The sequence below is a fragment of the Cricetulus griseus genome, chromosome 2 (genome assembly GCF_003668045.3).
Source record: "Cricetulus griseus strain 17A/GY chromosome 2, alternate assembly CriGri-PICRH-1.0, whole genome shotgun sequence".
NCBI classification, from domain to species: domain Eukaryota; kingdom Metazoa; phylum Chordata; class Mammalia; order Rodentia; family Cricetidae; genus Cricetulus; species Cricetulus griseus.
The window spans coordinates 200,450,189-200,473,491 of record NC_048595.1 but is presented as its reverse complement, the minus strand read 5'-3'; the positions used below and the strand labels follow the sequence as shown (position 1 = coordinate 200,473,491).

Below are 23,303 nucleotides of genomic sequence, written 5' to 3'. Positions count from 1 at the left end.
TATTCATGAAAAATTGAAGCCAGGCCAAGTGGCAAATGTCTGCCTCTCAGGAGGCATCGGAAGGTGGATCTTTGTGAGTTCAAAGCCAGCCAGGGCCACACAGAGAAACCTTGTCTTAAACAAACAAACAGAAATAAATAAAACCTAGATTTTGACAAATATAAACATCAGAATTTGACTTTCAAGAATGTCTATCTAGGTTGCTTTCAGGATAGCAGACAGGCAGTGAGGATAGTTTGGCTTTACTGTCAAACTACAGTTTGATATATAAGATTATTATACAATATTCAGAGCAAAGGGCCTAGCTCTTTACCTTTTTGGCTGATTGACTTTAGGGCCAGATTTTAAAGGTGAAATAGAAAATAATTTCAATTGATAATATTCTGATAATTGATGTATAATTACACAAATAAGTACATACAGAGCAGAGTTAGAGTGTAGATTCAGAAACAATGGTTTAAGACATTTTAGAAGATGTGGCATATAGAAAAAACCATTTCCTTAGAGCAGAAACTTAAGAAATTACACACAGCAATTTGTTACTGGTAATAGGTTTAAGTTAAAGAAAGGACAGGAGATTAAGTTACTTGTTAAGGGTGTGTAGCCTCTCTTTTGTGTGTCTGAGACTTAGTTAAGCATCCGAGAAACAAAGTCATGTCAGACAAATCTCTTCTGTCAGGGGTCTCTGTTAGATTTGATTTGAGTTCTCAGTTAAGCTGTTTTATAAAGTTAAAATGCATTTAATATGGTTTTGATGTTCTAGCTGTTAATTTCATAATGCCTGGACTACTTCCAGGGAATAATGCAAACCATTAGGAAAGTTTTGCCTAAAGTGTAGTAAGTTTTCTTGATGAGCTTTTTGGTGGATAACAGGTTTGCTGGTTTCTTATTTGAAGACATCTAATAAGAGCGAGTGTAAAGCAGCCAGCAGTGTTCTGGATCTATGGCTGAAGGCCAAGTTAAGGTGGATGGGTTTGTATTAATCTGGACATCAGAGCCCAGGCAGGAAATCAAGATTCTGATTTTGCTTATTTTCTATGTTAAGTTAAGTTATACACCCAATTAAAAAAAAACCTTGAAAATACTTGGATCTGGGACAGGAGTTGGTGGCACATACCTTTAATCCCAGCTTTCGGAAGGCAAGAAGCAGGCGGATCTCTGTGAGTTCAAGATCTGGTCTACAAGAGCTAGTTCCAGGAAAGCCTCCAAAGCTACACAGAGAAACCCTTCTTGAGAAACAAAAACAGAAACAAAAAGACAAAAAAGCAAAAACAAAAATTAATGGATCAGGAGAAACTGTGGAGGTTTTGCTAAAGAGAAATTTTTGTCAATTCAGGATTTGATGTTTGTTTGGTTATGCTATCAAAAAGGCAAATATAAGGGCTGGAGAGGTGGCTTGGTAGTTAAGAGAACTGGCTGCTCTTCAGAGGATCTGGGTTCCACTTCCAGCATCCACATAGCAGTTGGAAATTATTTGGAACTCCAGTCTCAGGGGATATGATGCCCTCTTCTGGCCTTTGCCGGCACGAGGCATGCCCACACATGAAATAATAGTTCTAAAAAAATTATTTAAAGGAGCTTATATATTTGGCTTTCATTATTGCGCTATCCTTTCTTTTAGTCATTGCTTCCCCATAAATTCTATTTTATTTGGACAAGAACGCAATGCTATTTATTCTGAGAGTTTGGGAGGCATATGGTGAGGGTGGGGATCAGATAAGTGATGTCTACTTATTCATGGCACAAATGAGATCCTTTGAAAGTGGATATCAATGATTCTTTAAGTGGGGAGACAGGAAAAGGAAAAAAAACTAAAAATGTGATGTTTGCCCTAGAGATTTTTCCATGCTGATTCTTTGAGTTTCTTTTTTTCTTCTTTTCCTTACACTTTAGTCTACAACCCATACACTGTCCTTCCAGATACAGCTCAGAACTCCTAAGCCTGATATAATTGCAGGCTTGCATTCAGGTCTAAAACTAAAGTGGGCTTACCACATTGTATGTCTTTCCAGCTGTATTTATTCTGCTGAGGATAAATGGGAAAGTTCAAAGAATAATCATTCATCCCATAGGAGGCAGCCTAGCCAGGCTGGGCTAAACTAAGAGGAGAAATTGCAAATCCTGCTCCCTGGCAGAGAAACAGATAATTCATTTTGCTTTGGGAATTTGGTGAGGAATAGATTCAGATTTACTGGCTGTTTGACATTTTACTAAGATCTTTTAATGATGTCCACATCGGTGCTACCTTGTAGGCCCATTGCGCTTCTTGCTTTATTTTTGTCTCAGATTCGATAGTTTTCTTTGGTTGGTAAAGGCAAGCTAGTGAGGACTCACTCACCCTTTTCATTGCCCTGTTGCTTCCTATTATCTCCAGTTCCCGGGTGAGACAGGGAATCTGCCTGGAGACACTCAGGGGAATAATTGGAATTCAGTGGAGCTCTGCAGTTAGTAATTCCACTGTGAGTCTTAAGAAGAGGGTGCCGAGTTTGTCCATTTAAATTGGCAAATTGAAAATGGAAAATTTCACAGTACTAAAAAAGCAAGAGAAATGTGTGATTAATTTACACTCGTAGTGAACTGGCTTTTTGGAACCCACTCCCTATGGTGGAATACCTTGCTCAGCCTTGATACAGGGGGAGGGGCTTGGTCCTGCCTTAACTTGGTATGCCAGACTTTGTTGACTCCCCAAGGAAGGCCTTACCCCCTTTGAGGAGTGGATGGGGGTGTGGGAAGGGGGAAGGCTGGGGAGGGAGAGAGGGGAACTGGGGTTGGTATGTAAAATGAAAAATATTTTTAAATAAAATTTTAAAAGGTTTACAGTCACCCACATTCAAAAATCACCACTTTTAGGCAACTCTCTGGCCAGAAAATACAATATAGTGTGAACTTCTCCCCCCAATCCCGTTCAGCTTTTGCCTTTCAAATTTTGATCTGTGGGGGTTTGAACAACTGTATTAAATGAAAGATTTTGAATGAGCAATTTAATGTTTAATACTTATTTCAATCAGTTTTTCAGCTTACCCCACAGGGTAAAAGGTGAACTATAGGGTGCTAGGTAGAGTGCGGACTTGTTTTTGTAGCCTAACAGAGACGCTTCTCGTAAAACCTATCTGTTCTCTCTGCAGAAGAGCAGATTGAACGTGGAGCTGCTTCCCTTTGCTGCTTCCCGAATGTTTTTACAGGGAGGGAATTCAGGGTTCTGGTCACACTGTGCGGAAGGACGACAGCCAGTGCGTTCTTTTCCTCCACACGGTCACAGGACCTCTTTGGGGACAATTGACAAGCCTGCTTTTTGATTCTGGGTTCTGACTGGTCGATGGCATCCTATTCCATACTCTGGAGAGGCTAAGGCATGAAAAGAAAGGTGGTAGATACTCTTCAGGGAAGAGAAACTGCGGGTTCGCTGAAAAATCGGAGCGCGGACTCTTAATTCCCACTGGCTCCTCCGCTGCCTCCAAAAGCTTAAGTCCAAAGGAAGTTTGAAATGAACACCTGTCCCCAGAGACTCCGCCTTGTCGCCCCGTATTGAACTAGCCGTGGCTGGTGGAGAACTCAACAGCCACAGGGAGTTGACCTAGAAAACGTCACTGGCAAGAGGCGTGTCTGTTCCTCTAGCATCTTCCTGGTCCAACACGGAGCTCGCTGCCAGTCAGGCTCCAGACCCAAGTCCTTGGCGAGCGCCGCCCCAGAGTCCCCACCCGGGCAGTTTAACTTTGCACCCCTAGGCGGCGCTGCGCTCCTCCGCACCCGGAGCACCCTGCAGCCCTACCCCGGTGGAACGCCGGTGGCCGGGCCACTTCAAGCTTGCAGTGCTAGCGGGCGGAGCAGCAGGAGCTTTCCAAGGCTCCTTCTCTTCGGGAGTTCGGAGCATGGTCCCAGGTGACGGCAGCTGGAGCGTGGACGCCGAAAGGGAGGATGGTGGGCTGGGGGGTGGCAGTTCTGTGTTGGTGGGTTTCTTGTGGTGCTACGGCGGCGGGACAGCTGGAGTACTCGGTGTTGGAGGAGACCGAACCCGGAGTCTCTGTAGGCAATATCGCCTTGGACTTGAAGCTGTCAGCAGCTGCTCTGTCCTCGCGGAACTTACGCTTCCTTTCCAGGTACAGCGAGCCCTACTTCGGGGTGGATCTGGGCAGTGGTAGCTTGGTGGTTCGAGAGCCAGCGGACCGTGAGCGGCTATGCCGGGCCAAAGCTGATTGCATCTTGACCTACGATCTAATGTTCGATGACCCTCTGGAGCTGCATAAGGTGCGTGTTCACCTCCTGGACACCAATGACAACTCACCCCTCTTCCCTGCTGGAGATGTGCACCTGCACATCCCGGAGTCCCTGACACCAGGAGCCCGGTTCACTCTTCCCAATGCACGAGATGCTGATGAGGGAAGCAATGGGGTGCTAAGTTACAGCCTAAGCTCTAGCCAGCACTTTCGCCTGGACATGGGGTCGCGGGTCGATGGCAGCAGATACCCGGAGTTGGTGCTGGAGAAAGTGCTGGATCGAGAGCAGCGGGACACCCACCTGCTGGTGCTCACTGCTCAGGATGGCGGCCTGCCTGCACGCTCTGGAGATGCTCAAGTCACCATCACTGTGGTGGATACCAACGACAATGTGCCTGCATTTGAGCGCTCCGTATACAGTACTAAGGTTCCAGAGACTGCACCCAATGGAACTGTGTTATTCCACGTTCGAGCCTCAGATCCGGATGAAGGATCCAACGGGGACGTCTGGTACTCCTTAAGCAACAGCACACCAGCAGAACTGAGGTGCCTCTTTCACATACACCCTAAAAGTGGGGAGGTGCAGGTAGCTGCTTCGCTAGGTCCACCGGAAACGTTGTTGGAAGCATATGTTGAAGCAAGAGACAAAGGTGCTTTTAGTCTAGCTAGCACTACTAAACTGCTTGTCCAGGTGACTGATGTGAACGATCATGTCCCCCAGATGGACTTTGTGACTTTCCTCAGCCCAGTGCCTGAGGATGCAGCTCCTGGCACAGTAGTTGCTCTCCTTAGTGTAAAGGATGAGGACCTTGGTTCCAATGGTAAGGTCACTTGTAGCATGTCCAGCAAAGGCCCCTTTCGGTTGAAGGCTTCCTTCGACAGCTACTACAAATTGCTGACGAATGGGCCCCTGGATCGGGAGCAAGCAAGTGAATACCAGGTCCTAATCACTGCTTCAGATGGTGGCTCACCCCCACTAAGCACTCGAAGGACATTCACAGTGTCCATTGCTGATGTGAACGACAACACACCAAGCTTTCCACAACCACAACAGGAACTTTTTGTGGCTGAAAACAATAGCCCTGGAGTTTCATTAGGAAGTGTGTTTGCTCAGGACCCAGACCTGGGGGAGAATGGCCTTGTCTTTTATGAGCTGTTGGATGTCATCCCTGAAGGGATGCCAGCTTCCTCCAGCTTGGTGTCGGTGGAACCAACTAGTGGTGTTGTCACTGCCAGAACTTCCTTTGACTTTGAACAGCTCAGGGGGCTTCGCTTCCGAGTGGAAGGCCGAGATGGTGGCATTCCTCCCAGAAGTGCAACGGTGACTGTGAACCTGTTTGTGGTAGACAGGAATGACAATGCACCAGACATCTTGTTTCCCTTGCCTAGAAATGGCTCTATCCCGGTGGAACGAGTGCCCCGCTCTGCTAGAACTGGACACCTGGTCACAAAAGTGGTAGCAGAGGACGCAGACAGTGGTCCTAATGCCTGGCTCTCCTACCACATTTCTTGGGCTTCTGATTCTAGTCTTTTCAGAATTTCAGTGAATATGGGAGAGCTTCGAACTGCACGTTTAGTTTTTCCCACGGATGCGGTTAAACAGAGGGTAGTGGTAGTGGTTCAGGACCACGGAGAGCCACCACTGTCCTCCTCTGTCACTCTGGGTGTGCTATTGAGCAACTCTGCTCCTCAGGTCCTTCCAGACTTTGAAGATATCTGGGAACCAAGAACACAGCTTTCTGCCCAGAACTTGTATTTGGTAATAGCCCTGGTCTGCATTTCCTTTTTATTTCTGGGGTGCTTGCTTTTCTTTGTGTGCAACAAGTTGAGCCAGAGACCAGCTTGTTGCTCTCAGAACTGCTGTCATTCTCCAGAAACTGTGAGACGTGAGAGGACCATGTCTTCTGGTCCTTGGGTGACATCAACCACAATAGATGTCACTACAGTGGAGAGACTTTCTCAGACATACCTCTATCAAACCTCTCTGGGACTTGGTTCTGGTAGGAGCAGCTTGCTCTTGCATGGGAAATACAATGCTGCTGATCTGAGAAATCTGGCCACTGGTGTAGGACTGAATTTGCCAATATCCTGTGCTCAGATTCGGAATAGAAAAGGAGATCATACAAATGACAAGGCCCTGGTAAGCACATTTTGTGGTGTTTGGCTCCTCTGACAGGGAGATAGCTGCCAGCTATGTTCTAGATTGTTTCTTAGAGGAGTCTTTCTTCAGTTTATATTTAATCATTTGTATACTTCTCTATATTTCAAGAATTCTGGGAGTATGCTTTAGAGAATTTCTCTAGACACCAAGGAACTAAGTTAATTTTTATAAATCAAATTTAAAGATTGATTTTGTGTGTGTGCCTGTGCACATACATGCATGTGCATGTGTGAAGCATGGTAGGCCTGTGGACATCAGAGGAAGTGGGATTTCTCTTTCTATCATGGAGATTCAGGTTTCTGAACTCCAGTTGCCAAGCACCTTTATCTTCTGAGCCAGAGGGTAAAACATTAAAACTTATTAAAATCAATAAGGGTAACATGGACTAGAGGTCTAAAGTCAATGAAGGGCTGGTGTGTCTCATGGGCAACAGATACGAGACGGGTGCTCAGATACCTAAAGTGAAAAACACGTGAATATGCAGATCATGAACAAAACATGGAAGAAGAGACACTCAGATCACTATAATACTTTATGAAAAGATGATAATCACTGGAGATGTAAAATAAATTGCAGTGGATACTCATCAAAGACAGAAACAAAACATGAGTGAATATCTGGATGGAAGGAAGGAATCAAAGAGACATTTGTAGTCAAGATGACATTTGACTTTGGTCTTGAATGACATCTAATAAAATATGGCATATTCTGCATCCTGTACTTTTTCTAAGTATCATTGTGGCAAGTACTCTTTCAGAAAGACATGCCTAAATGTGGTTAATAGCTCCACAGCACTTTGTAAAACACACAAAATTACAAGCATCTCTCAGACACCTATGGGCAATGACTCTGATAACTTTTATTTTGTGTTTTCCAAAAACAAAACTGAGTAATCTTTTGTCAGATACATATGTGTCTTCAGAGTTATGTTTATTTTTCAAAACTCATTCTATTTGAATTCAGTTTTCTTATTATTTTAGAAGCCACTATATTTGAGAGTAGTGCACCTACTGCAAGTTAAGTGATTGAAATACTTCAGAGGCTTTGGTAATCTCAAAAAATTTGAATGGAGTTAGAACAGTATGTTTTACACAATTAATATTATACACTATTGTAATCATGGATACAAGAAATTATGAATGCAGAAATCGGGGAAGGAAGAGAAAGCATCTCTTGCTTTAGTCTTCTAAGAAATAAGAGGAAAATGGCTTATGAATTATTCTCCCCCAAATAATGATGGGACTGCAAATGCAAGAGATTTAGATTTATTATAATGTTATATACTTACTATTCTTACATGCTATAATAAAACCTAATATATAAGCTATGCCTATGGAATGAACTTAATGAGTGTGCAAGCAATGGTTTGGAATAGTAATACTTCAACATGTTTTGCACATGTGTATATGTAGTTAATAGTTTAATGGCCATTTCCAGATATAATGGCTCAATGATTATTTTCTTCTCGTGACATACACAACGAAATAGTAAAGCAGAGGAACTTTCTGGCCCTAAAATTTCATGAAAACACTCAATGCTATATTCGGGATAAGCATGACTCCAGTTCTTTAGATGGCAAAGGGATCAATAGAATGCACAAATTTACATTGTGAAATTTGCAGAAAATTCTACCAACAAAATCTCATTAGTGTTAAAGTGGGAAACTGGTGTGTCCAATGTTAACAATTCAAGCATCAAAGTACTTGATATGTGATTACCATTTATTTAATTTATTTATGTTTTTGCTTTGTTTTGACACTGGGTTTCCCAATGTTACCCTGGTCTGGAACTTAACATGTAGACTAGAATAGCCTCTAACTCATAGAAATCAGCCTGGCTCTGCCTCCAAGATGCTGGAATTAAATGCATATGCCACCACTCCCTGTTCATTGCTTTCTGTAAAAAGAGAGTTGAGCATTTTGATGATAGGGATAGTTTGAGAAACAGGTTTGACTAGAAAAGGGAAATGTAAATAAGTCATTATAAAGGCCAATGAATATGAAATTAAAAAGGAAAATGAAACATTTATGTAAAAAACAAAAGGCTGAGCAGTTGTCTTAGTGAGTAAGATTGCTTGCTATGAAAGCATGAGAAACTGAATTTGAATCTCCACTATCCATGTAAAACACTGGGCAAGCCTGCAAACTGGGTGTTGGCTGGCAGAGACAGGCTGAACCTGGGCACTACAGGGCTAACCAGACAAGCCCAACTGTGAGTTCCGGTTCAGTGAGAAACCTTGCCTAGATTCAGTAAAGGACGGAGTGGTAGAAGACCTCCCATGCCCTCCTCTAGCTTTCACACGTGGAGCACGGGGACATGCACCTGCAGGTCCCCATGCACACATCACCTGCACTATTAAAAAACTAAGAGCTAATAGCAGAGAGGAAATACCTCTCTTTCACATGTGATCTTATGGGAAAGACAAAGTGGCAAGAATACGTGGAATCACCTGTTTATACTTTGTTGAGTTTAAGTTGTTTTCTCATTTTAGTTTGTTTATAATATATTGAGAGTTATAATACCAAAAACTGCCAGCTTAAGAAATCCAGTCAAATGTGGATTTCACCTGCATCTCTCTTATTGAAACTATGTATCAGACACAAACAAAATTGACCTACTGTACAACAAATAATGCACCTCATGTCCCTGTTTTTTTTTTCTGTTAAGGTAGTCTAATTTCTTAAGCTGGCATCAAAAAAAAGGTACCCCTGATGGGTAAATTTCAACCTGTCATTTATAATTGAAGTGTTGGCAATTTCTTCAGAAAACCTACAGTATTGTAACAAAAATGGATCGGGAAACAGCATACAACTACTACTCTTAAATATGTTATATCAAAGTTACTGGGTTGAGCATCTCACTGCTATACTAATGTGTTATTGTTCCAGAATAAATAGGTTAAGGATATTTGCAATGTGACCTGCTTACGGAGTAATAGAATGGTTTGGTATTCAAAATGTTTTTGCTTATTCATGGATATATGGTTGCAAGTAGACTTTATCATAGATTGTAACTATTGGTGATACTGGTAACTTTACAATATTTTAGAGTGCTGTAACCTAGGAAGCTTGCATGACATGTGAAATATATTCAGATTTAAAAATCATTTAGGGGGCTGGAGAGATGGCTCAGTGGTTAAGAGCACGGACTGCTCTTCCAGAGGACCGGGGTTCAATTCCCAGCACCCACATGGCAGCTCACAACTCTCTGTAACTCCAGTTCCAGGAGACTTGACACTTATACAGACATACATGAAGGCAAAACACCAATGCACATAAAATAAAAAATAAATATAAAAAATAAAAATCATTTAGATAGCATAATGGCACTGATTGTAAAATAGAGACTCTTTGAGCTTTGTGCAGTGGCCAAATGAAGTTTATACAAGGTGTGATTATTGCTAATTGAAAATAGGGACCCTCAGATAGGTAAAAATAAAAAAGACTGTGAATTTGAAAGAGAGCAAGGAGTAGCATATGGAAGATCTGGGAGGGAGTAAAGGGAAGGGGTAAATGATATAACTATATTATAATTCCAAAAGAATAAAAAGAAATAATATAAAAAGAAAGATAGCATCATAGCTTGAGTGGACAGACAAGAAAAGCAATACTCAGAAATATGTGAGTGGGAAAGTATTGGCAATATGTCTGATATGTTAGTGATCTATTGATTTTTTTTGTCTTCAAATCTGCAGTTAGAGCAAAACAATAATATTCACTTCTATGGGTTGCTTTGAGGACTGACTAATTGCAAAAAGGTTTTTATTATGTTGTTCAAATACATATCAGAAATACTAACATCTGTAAGAATATAAAATAAATATGGCCCACAACACAAGCTCCTGACTGCAATATTATGGGCTATAAACAATTTGTTGTTAAGAGTAATCAAAACAAACAAAAACACAAGCTAAATGATGAAGGGGATTACTTGTCTTGTTCCCTAGGTGTTTTGTTTGTTTGTTTTTCCACGTGGCTCTTTTTTATTGAAATTTTATTGAAAAAAATTTCCCAGCCAGGCGTGGTGGTGCATGCCTTTAGTCCCAGTACTCAGGAGACAGAGGAGGATGGATCTATGTGAGTTCAAGCCAGCCTGGTCTGCAAAGCAAGTTCCAGGACATCCAGGGTTACACAGAGAAACCCTGTCTTGAAAAATAAACAAGCAACAACAAATCCTCTCCTTCAATTCCTCTTATATCTTCCCCACTTCCTTACTCAAGCTTTGTTTTTCTCTCTCCTTCTTTCAAAAAAACAAAGAATACCCCCGAGAAACAAAAACAAAAAAATGTCAAACAAAGCAAAATGAAATAAAAGTTCAAAATATTATTGGTTTTGTCTTTTGTTGACCAACAAACTACTCCTGGGCATGGGACCTGCCCTAGAGTGTGGTTGATATACCCACTGATACTCCATTGGAGAAAGCCGAGTTTTCCTGTGGCCAGTGGGTATCAACTGAAGATGGTTTGTGATAGGACCCTATGCTCACTCCCCTACCTCAGTACTGGGATCGCATCTGACTTGAACCTGTGCAGGTCTTATGCATGCTGCCAGACTCTTTGAGTTTGTATGTGTAGTAGTACTGTTGTGTCTGGACAGCACTGTTTCCTTAGAGTCATCCATCATCTCCAGCTATCACAGTCTTCCACCCCTTCTTCCACAGTTTTCTGAGCCTCGAAGGGAGGAGTTTGATGAAGAACTGAGTGCTTCAGAGTCTCTCGCTCTCTGCACATTGTCCAGTTGTGGGTCTCTGAGTTAATTCCCATCTACTGCAATAAGCTTCTTTGATATGGTTTGAATGAGGCCCTGATCTGTGGGAATAGCAATGGGTCCCTAGAAGTCATTTTATTGCTGGGTTCATTTTGCAGAATAGCATGGTAGGTTTTTTCCATTTGCTCATGACTTATCTAGTCTCAGGTTCTTGGCCACATTAGTTGTTTCAGGTATGGGTTCCATGTCAAGGAGTGGATCTTAAATCCAATGAAAATTCACTGGAACTCCTATAACCCTCATGCCGCTATTGCACGGGTGTATCTTCAGTCAGGTTGCTGTTGTAATTTGCAGGGATTATAGGTTGGTGATAGTGGTGATTACCTTTCTCCTCCAGTAAATACGAAGTACCTTCCAGTACCATGACACTAGTCAGGGGTGAAACTTCTAGTTAGGCACCAGCTTAACTTCTCCATGCTGGATGATATAGACAAGTGTTGTCTTCAGCAATAGGGCTTCACCATCAGGTTGCAGAGAGTAACCAATAGCTCTGACGATAGCCTGTGATGGTTGGGGGTTTCCATAGGGCTCCTTTAGCCAGTGACTCAACAAGATATAACCTATCATTGGAACTGGAGGTTTTACTTGGTAGCATAAGATATCTAGTTGGGAAATTCTCTCTCCTGTTATTTGATGACTCCATATAGGTTCTTTTAACATATCTTTATATTTTAGTAAGCGTCTATAGCAATAGTTTTTTGTATAGTTTTTCAAATTGCTTTTAGTGTTAATTGTCCCTCCCCAAATTCCTTCTTTTACCCTTCTCTTCCACCCCTCCCTATTTAATCCTCCTAGTCTACTTCTCCCTTTGTCTTTCCATAACAGTATATTGTATTTATTCTACCATGGGGCATACTCTTCTTGCCCCAGCCCCTTACTAGGTACCTAACTTCTGTGGTTATATGGATTGTGGCACGCATATCAAAAGCTTAAAAACTAGCATCTTCCTATGAGAGAAAATGTACAATATTTGTCCTTTTGTGTCTTGGTTACCTCACTCAGGATGATTTTTTTCTACCTCCATCCATTTACCTGTGAGTTCCATAATTCCATGTTTCTTGATAGTTGAGTAATATACCATTGTGTAAATGTACCACATTTCATTATCCATTCATTAGTTAATGGACATCTAGACTGTTTTCAATTTCTGGCTATTTATATATAGAGCAGCAATGAATATAGATGAGCAAGTATCTATGTAGTAGGATGAAGAGTTCTTTGGGTTTATATATCCCCAGGAATGGTATAGCTAGATCTTGAGGTAGATCTATTCTCAGCTTCCTGAGGAACTGACACACTGATTTCCATAGTGACCGTACAAGTCTATACTCCCACCAGCAATGAGTAAGTGTTCCTCTTACATCACATTCTCAGAACTTTTATGAAGAAGGAGTATTGGATTTTGTCAAAGGCTTTTCTGTATCTAATGAGATGTTCACATGGTAGATTATATTTGTTGATGTACATATTTTGAATTATTCCTACATCTCTGGGATAAGGCAACTTGATCATGGTAGATAATCTTTTTTATGTGTTCATGGATTCAGTTTGCAAGTATTTTATTGAGAGCATTTGTATCTCTGTTCATAGGGATATGGGTCGATAATTTGGTGGGGTTTTTAGTTTTGCTTTGATTTGGGGATTTTTTTGTTTTGTTTTGTTTTTTTTTATTTTTTGAGACAGGGTTTCTCTTTGTGGTCCTGGCTGTCCTGGAACTCTCTTGGTAAACCAGACTGACCTTGAACTCATCGAAATCTGCCTACCACTGCCTCCTGAGTGTAAAACAACAAAAAATGACCCAGAGACTGATAGTGAGATTCAAACTTCAAGCTTCTTACCTCTACCTCAGGCTGAATGGGCTGATCCTGTCAGAAGCTCTCACCAAGCCTCAGATTGTAATCTCTCCTCAGCATGGCTGGAGAATGAATGCCTCTCTGAGACCTTGCTTCTGTGTTATATACTTCCCTAATGTTGGGATTAAAGGTGTGAGTGATAATTCTCAGTTAGACTGATTCACTCTTGTGTAGATCTGGGTGGCCTTGGTTGGACTCACAAAGATCCGGTTATCTGTTAATTCCAAATCCTAGGATTAAAGGTGTGTACAACCACCTCCTATCTTCTGTCTGCTGGGATTAAAGGTGTGTGCCTGACTTCTATAAGGCTTGTGCTTGACTTTGTTTTTCTGTATCCTCAGTCAAGCTTTAATAAATCATAAAAAAATATATCACTACACCTGAATGCTAGGATTAAAGGCATGTGCCACCACTGCCTGGCTTATAGTTTTACTTTTGTTGTTAGGTTTTTGTGTGACTTTGGTTTCAGGATAATAATGGCTTTATAAAAAGAAGTAGAACACGTTCCTTCAGTTTCTGTTTTGTGGAAAAATTTGAGGAGCATTGGCGTTAATTCTTTTGTGAAGGTCTGGTAGAATTCTGTGCTGAATCCATCTGGCTCTGGGCTTTATTTTTTTGCTTGTAATACTCTAATCACTCCCTCTATTTCACCGGGAGTTATAGATATGTTTAAATTACTTATTTGATTTTGGTTTAACTTTGTTAAGTTGTATATGTCAAGAAACCCATCCTTTTTTCTAGGTTTTCCAACTTATTAGAGTACATATTTTTAGAATTTGTCCATATGATTCTCTAAAGTTACTCATTGTCTTTTGTAATGCCCCTTCTCTCTCTACCTTTTAGTTAATTTGGCTGAGGGTTTGTCATTCTTGTTAATTTTCTCAAAGAACCAATTTTTATTTCATTTTTTAACATTGGTTTTGTTTTATTTCATTGTTTTCCTTTGTTTCTGTTTTGTTGATTTCAGTCCTGAGTTTGATTCTTTCTTGCCATCTGCTCTTTTGGATACTTATTTCTTCTTGTTGTTCTAGAGCTTTCAGTTATTGAGTTCCTAATTATGCACTCTCTCCAGTGTTTTGATGTGGATACTTAGTGCTATGAAATTGCCTCTTAAACCTACTTTCATTATCTCCCATGGGTTTGGTTGTATTCTGTTTTCATTTTAAATTCTAAAAAGGTTTTTAACTTCCATTTTGATTTCTATGAGTTTATATAAACTTTCTGTTGTTATTTATAACCAACTACAATCCATGTTGTTCAGATAGGATGTAGAGTGTTATTTCAAATTTCTTCTATCTGTTGGTTTTTGTCCTAGTGTTTGATCAATTTTGGAGAAAGTTCCAAGGGCTGCTGATAAGCAAGTATATTCTTTCATGATGAGATGGAATTTTCTGTAGCTGTCTTCTAAGTTTGTTTGATTTATGACATTATTTCATTTGAGCATTTCTCTGTTTAGTTTTTGTCTGGATGACCTGTCTACTGAAAAAAGTAGAGTACTAAAGTCACTTTCTGTAACTGTGAAGGTCAAGCTCCTGTGCTTGCATGAAAGACACTTCACTGGCTTAGCCATCTTAGCTCTAATGTGTAATTTAAAATTCATACTCATTTGTAATTTGGTTCCTGAAGTATGCAAGTAATTCAAATGTGAACATATTTTAGTATGTAAAAGTAAAAAACACATTTGTTCATACTATCAGTGACCTCATAAGAGCCTTTCATATTATGAAGCTGGAATCTCACAATGGTAGATACATGTCTTCCAAAAATTTAAAAGATTTAACCCATTTTTAAAAATGATGTGTACAAGTGTTTTACCTGTATGTATGTCTGTTTACCACATGTGTGCCTGTACCCTCAGTGGCCAGAACAGGACATCAGATTCCCTGGAACTGAAGTTACAGGTAGTTTTGAACTGCTGTGGGTACTGGAAATGAAACCCACGTCCTCTGAAGAGCATCTGGTGCTCTTAACTGGTGAGCCATCTCCCAGCTCCCATAGTTTCTCCAAAGTTCACTCATCCCAAATCTTGAGTTTTATCATTCAGAGTAAATAATGCTAGTTTTTTTTATAGCAACTAGCTTATTTCATTCATTTTTGAGAGAACATCAGTCAGATAGTCATGGTTTGTTAGTATTTCTTGTCAGTAAAAATGCTGTTCTGTAGAGAAACACCCAATCATCCTGAAACAATTGGCATTCCTTGGGGCAATGACATTTTCAGTATGTAGCAGAAGCATCTGAAGCATATTTTTTCCAGGTTGGTTTTCTTACATAAAATACTTAAAACAAATGCACTTAATCGTTGAGGTTTAATAAAATTAATAAGATGAAGTGCTTAATCAAGGACATCCCTCTAGTGTTTTCTTGCTGCAAATGTGTGATAATGAATGTAGTGATGATTAGTGGAGCCTGAAGACACTGACTTAATTCCATCTGTGGTGGTAAGTTTTTCCTATTAGTGCTTTTGTATCATCTGTGAAAATGCAAAAACAGTGAGAAAGAATGTTTTGGCATAGTTTTGAACTTAACTTTGAACTTAAAGACTATAAGAAAGTAGAGTGAGCAAGCCCTGAGGACAAGTCAGTGAGCAGCACCTCTCTATGACCTCTGCATCAGTTCCTGCCTCCTGCCCTGCTATAGTTCCTGCTCTGACTTCCCTCAGTGATGGACTCGAACTATAAGATGAAATAACTCTTTTCTCCCCAAGGTGCTTTGATCATAGTGATGTATTACAGCAATGGAAACCCTAACTAATATAGAAAGGTAGCACAAATTCTTGATTCTTTCATTTCTTCAGTAGTTTTCAGAATAGCAAGGCTAGCCTGGTAGCAGAGATTTTTAACCCCAGGTATATGGGAGGCTAAACAAGGAGGATTACAAACTCAAGGTTTTCCTGGGCTAAGGAGTAAGTTGAAGGCTAGACTGGGCAACTTAGTGAGATCCTGCCTCAAAAAGTTGGGTAGATAGCTCAGTGACAGAGAGTCCTTGTCTGGAATGAGTATGACTATAGGTTCAGTCCCTAGCGATGTAAAAACAAATAAAAACAAAACACAGAAAATTAATTTCCTAGTCCCCTAAAAAAAGAAAAATAATTTTTTAAATGTTGAACAAACTTTAGACAAATGCTGTGGAATAATCTTTTTGTACACTGTGAAGATGTATCTTTGCCAAGGTGCCTTCTGATAGGTTTAACAAAGAGCTAAATGGCCAATAGCTAGGCAGGAAGAGGTTGGGAGGGACTTCCAGGCAAAGAAAAAAGAAGAGGAGATGAATCTAGGTAGGGGAGAGAAGCCAGAGGAGACAGAGAGAAAGTAGGACATGCAAGGGGAGAGGTAAAAGCCACGAGCCATGTGGCAGCATGTAGATTAATAGAAATGGGTTCATTTACGTTATAAGAGATAGAAACAAGCCTAAGCTAAGGCCAAGCTTTTATAATTAATAAGAAGTCTTTGCCATTATTTGGGAGCTGGTGCTATACAGAAAGACTTGCTACCGATAAATAAACTTAATATGACTCAATACATTACAATTATTATTATTTTTTTGTTTTTCAAGACCAAGTTTTTCTGTATAGCCCTGGCTGTCCTGGAACTTGATCTGTAGACCAGACTGGACTTGAACTCAGAGATCTGCCTGTATCTGCCTCCCCAAGTGCTGGGATTAAAGGCGTGCACCACCACCATCCATTATAATTATTAATTTTTAATGTTCAAATTATTTGGGTTTGTTAAGTTTGGTTCTATTTAGCTGGGATACTGAGTCTATATTTATGTATGGCTTCTTTTAAATCTTTTATTTTGATGTAATTGTAGAGTAAAACAGTCTTATAAGTCATGTTCTACATTGCCTTTCCTAGACCTGTAATCAGTCATTCTCCAGTATTCCTTCCACTCTTTTTAGTAGGTTATGTTTAAAATATAATTCAGAAAACATATGTGTTTATTGTTACTGTCAAGCTTTTAGGTATTGTTAGTTACCGAGTTAAAAGATTTTAATTTTTAATTAGGCATGGTGATGTACACCTTTAACCTCAGAACTCAGAAGGCAGAGAAATTTCTGTGAGTTTGAGGCCAGCCTAGACTACAGAGCAATTTCCAAAGCTATGTAGAGAGAATCTGTCTCAAATGAAACAAAACAAGAACAAAACAGTGACAGCAAAACAGATTAATCTTTTTTTTCATTCATTTATTTAGCTCATAAATAAAGTCATGCACAGTTATGATACAGAATACAGTATGTTCACAATGGCATGGCTAAATTAAACCAATTAACATGTTATATCACACATATTTATCATTTTTGTTTTGAGAACACTTAAAGTATACTATCTCACAACTTTTAAAATATAGCATATTGTTATCAACCATATTCATCATGTTCTCAGTAGACCTCAAGACTTCAGAGAGACCATGCCTCTTGTCCAACTGCAGTTTTATATCCTTAAACCAATCATTTCCCCATTGTTAAAAGAACCACATTGAAGCCTAATAGCCGCAATTCTGCTCTCTGTTCCCATAAGTTCATCATTTCTAGGTTATACATGAAATTGAAATTGTGTGACATTTGTCTTCCATTGTGTCACTTAATTTTTTTGGCAAGCATATAACTTTACTACTTACTAAAGATGAAATCAAATTTGCATGCACAGGTGAGCACTCCCTGAAACACCTTGGATTCATCACATATTTGAGTTTCAATTAGCATATATATATATATATATATATATATATATAGCAATAATGGCAATATGTTATGCATCAATAGCAGCAACAGTTTTTCCAGGTTCTGCAGTCCTTTGAACAAAATTGTAGAGACATCCAGCACACTCCATTTAAAAAACAAACAAACAAAAACAAAAAACAAACAAACAATAACAACAACAACAACAACAAAGTGAAAAACAAAATCCCAGAAAACAGCACAGTTCTGTTACTCTTGTGGTACTTGGCACCATTTTTTTTAAAATTAGTTTCTCAGTCATCATCTGGGAGGAAACCATTCTGAGCAACATTATTAAAAACAATTCTGATAAAGCATGGTCACTACTATGTATCATAAAGCAGGTCCACATATGAGTGAGTGCATATCATGTTTGTCTTTTTGTGATTGGGTTACCTCGCTCAGAATGGTTTCTTCGAGTTCCATCCATTTTCCTGCAAATTTCAAGATTCCATTGTTTTTTTCTGCTGAGTAGTACTCCATTGTGTAAATGTACCACAATTTCTCTATCCATTCTTCAGTTGAGGGGCATCTAGGCTGCTTCCAGTTTCTGGCTATTACAAATAATGCTGCTATGAACATGGTTGAACATATGTCCTTGTTATATGAATGTGCTTCTTTTGGGTATATGCCTAGGAGTGGAATTGCTGGATCTTGTGGTAGACTCATTCCCATTTTCTTGAGGAGTCGCCATACTGATTTCCACAGTGGCTGTACAAGTTGGCACTCCCACCAGCAGTGGAGGAGTGTTCCTCTTTCTCCGCATCCTCTCCAGCCATAAACTGTCATTGGTATTTTTGATTTTACAGATTAATCTTTAAAAAGATGAAACATATAAGTTGATATTAATCTTTCTAACTCAAGTTCATCATTCTGAGGTCTTTACTAACTTCATCAATCTTATATTTATCCTAAACCCAAAATTAAAAATTTCAGTTACATCAACAAGATCAATCATTTGTTACCATACACCGTTCAAGCAACAGACTTAGAAAATAATGCTACCACAGCACTAATGACATGGTCACTATAATTAGTGTTTTACTATTCTTGTTATTCTTAAGATTCAGATAGCAGTAAGCACACCCAGGGAAGTTACTACTTTTTATTGTTTTAAAGTATCTTTGAGTCTTTTTAAATTTTAAAGTATCTCTTTATAGATAGCTACCAGTTATATATAGAAATCACGCTCATTTATTTCAAGTTTCTTTCAAAATTTTTTAATTATGTGAAGTGTTTACATAGCTCCAAAATAAATTTATGGACAAGACACATTCAAAGTAACATCATACCCATTCCATATAGTGTGCATTCTTCATTTGATTTTTTTCCATTAGAAATATAAACCCAACATAATTTCAGAGTAGTACATAGAAATATACGTTGCTTTTTAATTCCTTTTTTTTCTTTAAAAACTCATTAGGTAGCTAAGGGAGATTCCGAACTTTTAATCCTCCTGCGTCCACCTCTGATTGCATCTTCATGCTGGTTTACATGGTATTGGGGGTCCAATTCAAAACCTCCTGCCTACTAGGAGAGCACTCTTCTAACTACACTACATCCATGGGGTGCTCTTAAGTGGCTATCACCGTATGTTCATGGATTTGACTTGTTAATTATGTAAATGTCCTTGAGTGATACTTATTTTTGGTGATCTTCTATTTTCTGTGTTTGGTTTAAGTATTAACATATTTTAAAATATTTACACATGAATTGGTACATATTCTCTGCTCTTTGGTTTTTGGAAAAAAATTGTGTAGAGTTAGTAATACCTTTCCCTTACGTTTTTATAGACTACAGCTCTGAAACTGCCTGACTATAGACTTAAAGAAGGTTTCTAAAATATAAATTCAATTAATTGGCATAAAACTATTAGTAAAATTACCCTTTCTTAACCCTCAAAAAGAAATTTGTTTAGCTAAATAATGGGGTTTAATTAGTATTACAGTGGATCTATAGAAAATAGGGCTTATACTGGCAATATTTTAAATTCAGATATTTATTGACTCTATACAAATATTAGGTTCATCAGCAATAGTGAGGAATTCGGTTCTTTTACAAAGCTTATTCTTTAATTTGTTTAACATATTTTGCTCAATGTGACAAATTTTAATGAAACTTAAATCTAAATGGCTACATTTAGGTAATAAGTTCCAGAAATTTTCCTGTCTTAACTTGAACATTTAGATCTTAAATTACCAGTGCTGACTTTAGAGTAAGGCATAATGTGAGAGCTGATATTCATTTTTTTTCTGTGTCAACCCAGTCAGACTTTCTACATTCTCAGCACTATTATATTAGATTGGTGCGATTAAAAAGAGTCCCCCTTTCACTGTGTACTTTAGTGCTTCCATTCTCATAAATCAAGAGTGCACACTCATTGGTTCTGTTTCTAGACTCTCTTATGTTTCATTTTCCTCCTTGTCTATTCTTAAGCCATTTTCATCCTGTGTTAAATATAGTCGGTTTAAATTGTGTTGGTGTGCAGTTGTATAAGTTCTCCCACTTTGAGATTAATTTAGGCATTTTTGGCCCTTCTCTTTTCTTATATAAACTGCAGAAGCAGCTCAATACATTCCTACCAAAAATCCGTGGCTTTAATTAGTATTACTTTAAACACACAGAAAACAGTGTTTAAAATTTTAATTAAAAAAATAAAAAAGAGAATAGGAATTATACTGACAATATTTCATTCAGATATTCTGAATCTATAAGAATATGGGGTTTAACAGAAATAGTGAGGAATTCAGTTCATGCACAAAGCAATTTTTTTATTTCACTTGTTTTTCTCAGTGTTTACTTTTGCATAAGTGTGTGTGAAGAACTATTGCACAAGTTTTATTACATACCTGACATTTGGGGCTATTCACATGGTCTTTAAATTTTTAATTATATATATATATATATGGAAATAAAACTGATTTTTACATCAATGCGTACTAATACCTTTGCCAACTTTAGTTTGCCAAATTTAGCTTTAAGTTTATATTACTTCAGATTTTTCTTTTTAAAATAAAAAAACTATCTTTTATTTAAAATAATTTTAGGTGTATAGGTGTTTTATCTGTACCATGCATATGCCTGGAGGCCCACAGAATTTAAAAGATGTATTGGATTCTCTGGAACTGAAGTTACAGGTGGTGATAAACCATCATGTTGGGTGCTGGGAACTGAACCCATGTGCTCTGGAAGAGCAGTCAGTCTTGACCACTGAGTCATCTCTCCAGCCCCTATTTAGATTTTTCTACACATACTATCATACTATCTCCAAGTAATACTGGCTTGTTTTATTTTGTTTTACTTTCTAAACATATATTTTGCTTTAAGGTATTAATTGTGAAATCTGCCATCATACTGAACAGAAATGATGATATGAGTAGTTTTACCTTATTGGTAATCTCAGAGAAAAATAGTATTTAATATGAAATATGCTGCCTGATTGGTTTTTTTCAAAGATCCTTTTTACATAAAGGACGTTTTATGTTTTTCTAGTTTGCTAAGAATTTTAAAAATCATTAATGGATCTTAACTACATCATGTATTTTTCTGCTTGTGAATTGAGGTCGTATGGGCTTTATCCTTTTATGTATTACAAGTTCTACTAGGTTTTAATAATAAAAACTCGGAGACAGATAATGAGTTTAAAGCAAAGCATCCAGCCAGTAGAGAGTTCTTAACCTCTGCCAATGCTCAGACCAAAGGGGTGATCCTGCCTCAGACTGCATCTGGATGGAGTCTGCATCTGTCTCCATCAAACCTCAGACTTCACTGACCTCCTCCTGTCTCCTCACACCTTATATTCCTCTCTAGTGCTGGGACTAAAGGTGTGGGATCCCAAGTGCTGAGATCACCTTTGTATAAGCTCTGTTTCTCATTTAGACTGGATTCATTTCAAGCAGCTCAGGATGGCCTTGAATTAAGAGGGATCTGTGTGCCTCCTGAGTGCTGGGATTAAACATGTGTACACTACCTGGCCTCTATGGTTAATTAATGTGGGTGTTGGGATTAAAGGTGCGTGCCACTACTGCCTGTACTGCGTGTACCTACTGCCTGTAGGTAGCTCTGTACTCTGATCTTCAGGCAAGGTTTATTTGTTAGATCATAAACAAAATATCACCACATTTTTATTTATTTATACAATGACTCAGATTATTAATTTATTAATGACATACCCATTCAATTTTGCTTTGTTTGAAATTCAAACCAAACTTAGAGTAAATCTAGGTTGGTTGTGTTACATTATCCTCCTTTATATCATTGGCTTTAGTTCTTTTTACTATTTTATTTAAAATTTTTAAAATCTGTGTTTATAGAAATTGACTTGCTGTTTCCCATTTTTACAGTGCTCTGTCAGGGTTTGCAACCAGTGTTATACTGGCCTCATAAAATAAGTTGAGAGAAGTTCCTTCCTTTTTAACTCTTTGAGTTTGTCTTTGTCCATTTGGGTTACTTCAACAAAATACCATAAACTATGTGACTTAAGAGCAACATAATTAAAAAATAGCTTTATATTAGCTTACGAAGTAGTGGGCTTCTATAGGGGCTTTTCAAATATTCTTTGATTCAGTTAACCAATCCCCCCTGCCCAATCTCCTTTTACCTCCACTCCATCCCCATCCAAACTTAAATCTTAAACCTCTTACATGTCATTTGGTTTTTGCATCTTCTCTCTTCCTAAGACCTCTTCCCCTCTCCCTCTCATGGGCCCTTTATAGCTTCCTTTATAGATTCAGCTCTACAGATTTCTGAAATTAAACACATAAACTTAAAGATTCAATGCTAGGATTCATATGTAAGAGGAAACATGGAGCATTTGTATTTCTGGGCCTGCACTACCTTACTTGGTATAATATTTTATAATTCCATCTATTTTCCTGAAATTTTCATCATCTCATTTCTCTTTATAGCTTAGTAAAGTTCCATCGTGTGTATGTACTACAGTTTCATTATCTATTCATCAGTTAATGGATGTCCAGGCTGAATCATTTCCTAGCTATTGTGAATAGAGCAGTGATGAACATGGATGTGCAAGGTCTCCTTTGAGTGTTTTCCCAGAAGTAATATAGCTAGGTTGTATGGCACTTCTACTTTTAGCTTTTTGAGAGATCTCCACATTAAATTCCATAGAGGTTGCACAGTTTACACTGCCACCCACAGAGGATACGGTTTCTTCTTTCTTCACATCTCTGCAGTATTTGTTGTCTTTTTATCTCCTTATTTTTATCAGTTCTTTGAGAATTTTCTGTAATGTATTTTGACCATATTCCCTCTCCTTCAATTAGTCCAGATCCTCTTCACTATCCACCTTTTTGTGTCCTTTTTTTGGATACAGGGTGTCTCTGCAAAGCCCTGGCTGTCCTGGATCTCACTATGTAGACCAGACTGGCCTCGAACTCACAGAGATCCGCCTGCCTCTGCCACCTGAATGCTGGGATTAAAGACGTGCGCCACCACACCTGGCTTGTGTCAAGCACAATGTATGCTGCCTATATACTCTCCGATGTGTGGCCTTCACTGGAGGGTGATTTGCCTACCAGGGGCCATGCCCTGAGGGAAACCTGGCTCTCTCCTTCCTAGAAGCTGTCAGTTGC

General features: G+C 38.8%; 2 protein-coding genes across 2 annotated transcripts in view; both read left to right on the top strand.

Annotated features, from left to right (window-relative positions):
* Positions 1-23,303, top strand: part of Pcdhac2 (protocadherin alpha subfamily C, 2) — a 197,572-nt gene that overhangs the window by 107,564 nt on the left and 66,705 nt on the right. The window lies entirely within an intron of this gene.
* On the top strand, positions 3,916-6,387 carry LOC113833711 (protocadherin alpha-C1-like). The gene has a single exon (XM_027398109.1). It carries the CDS (start codon positions 3,916-3,918, stop codon positions 6,385-6,387), a length of 2,472 nt encoding a protein of 823 aa, XP_027253910.1.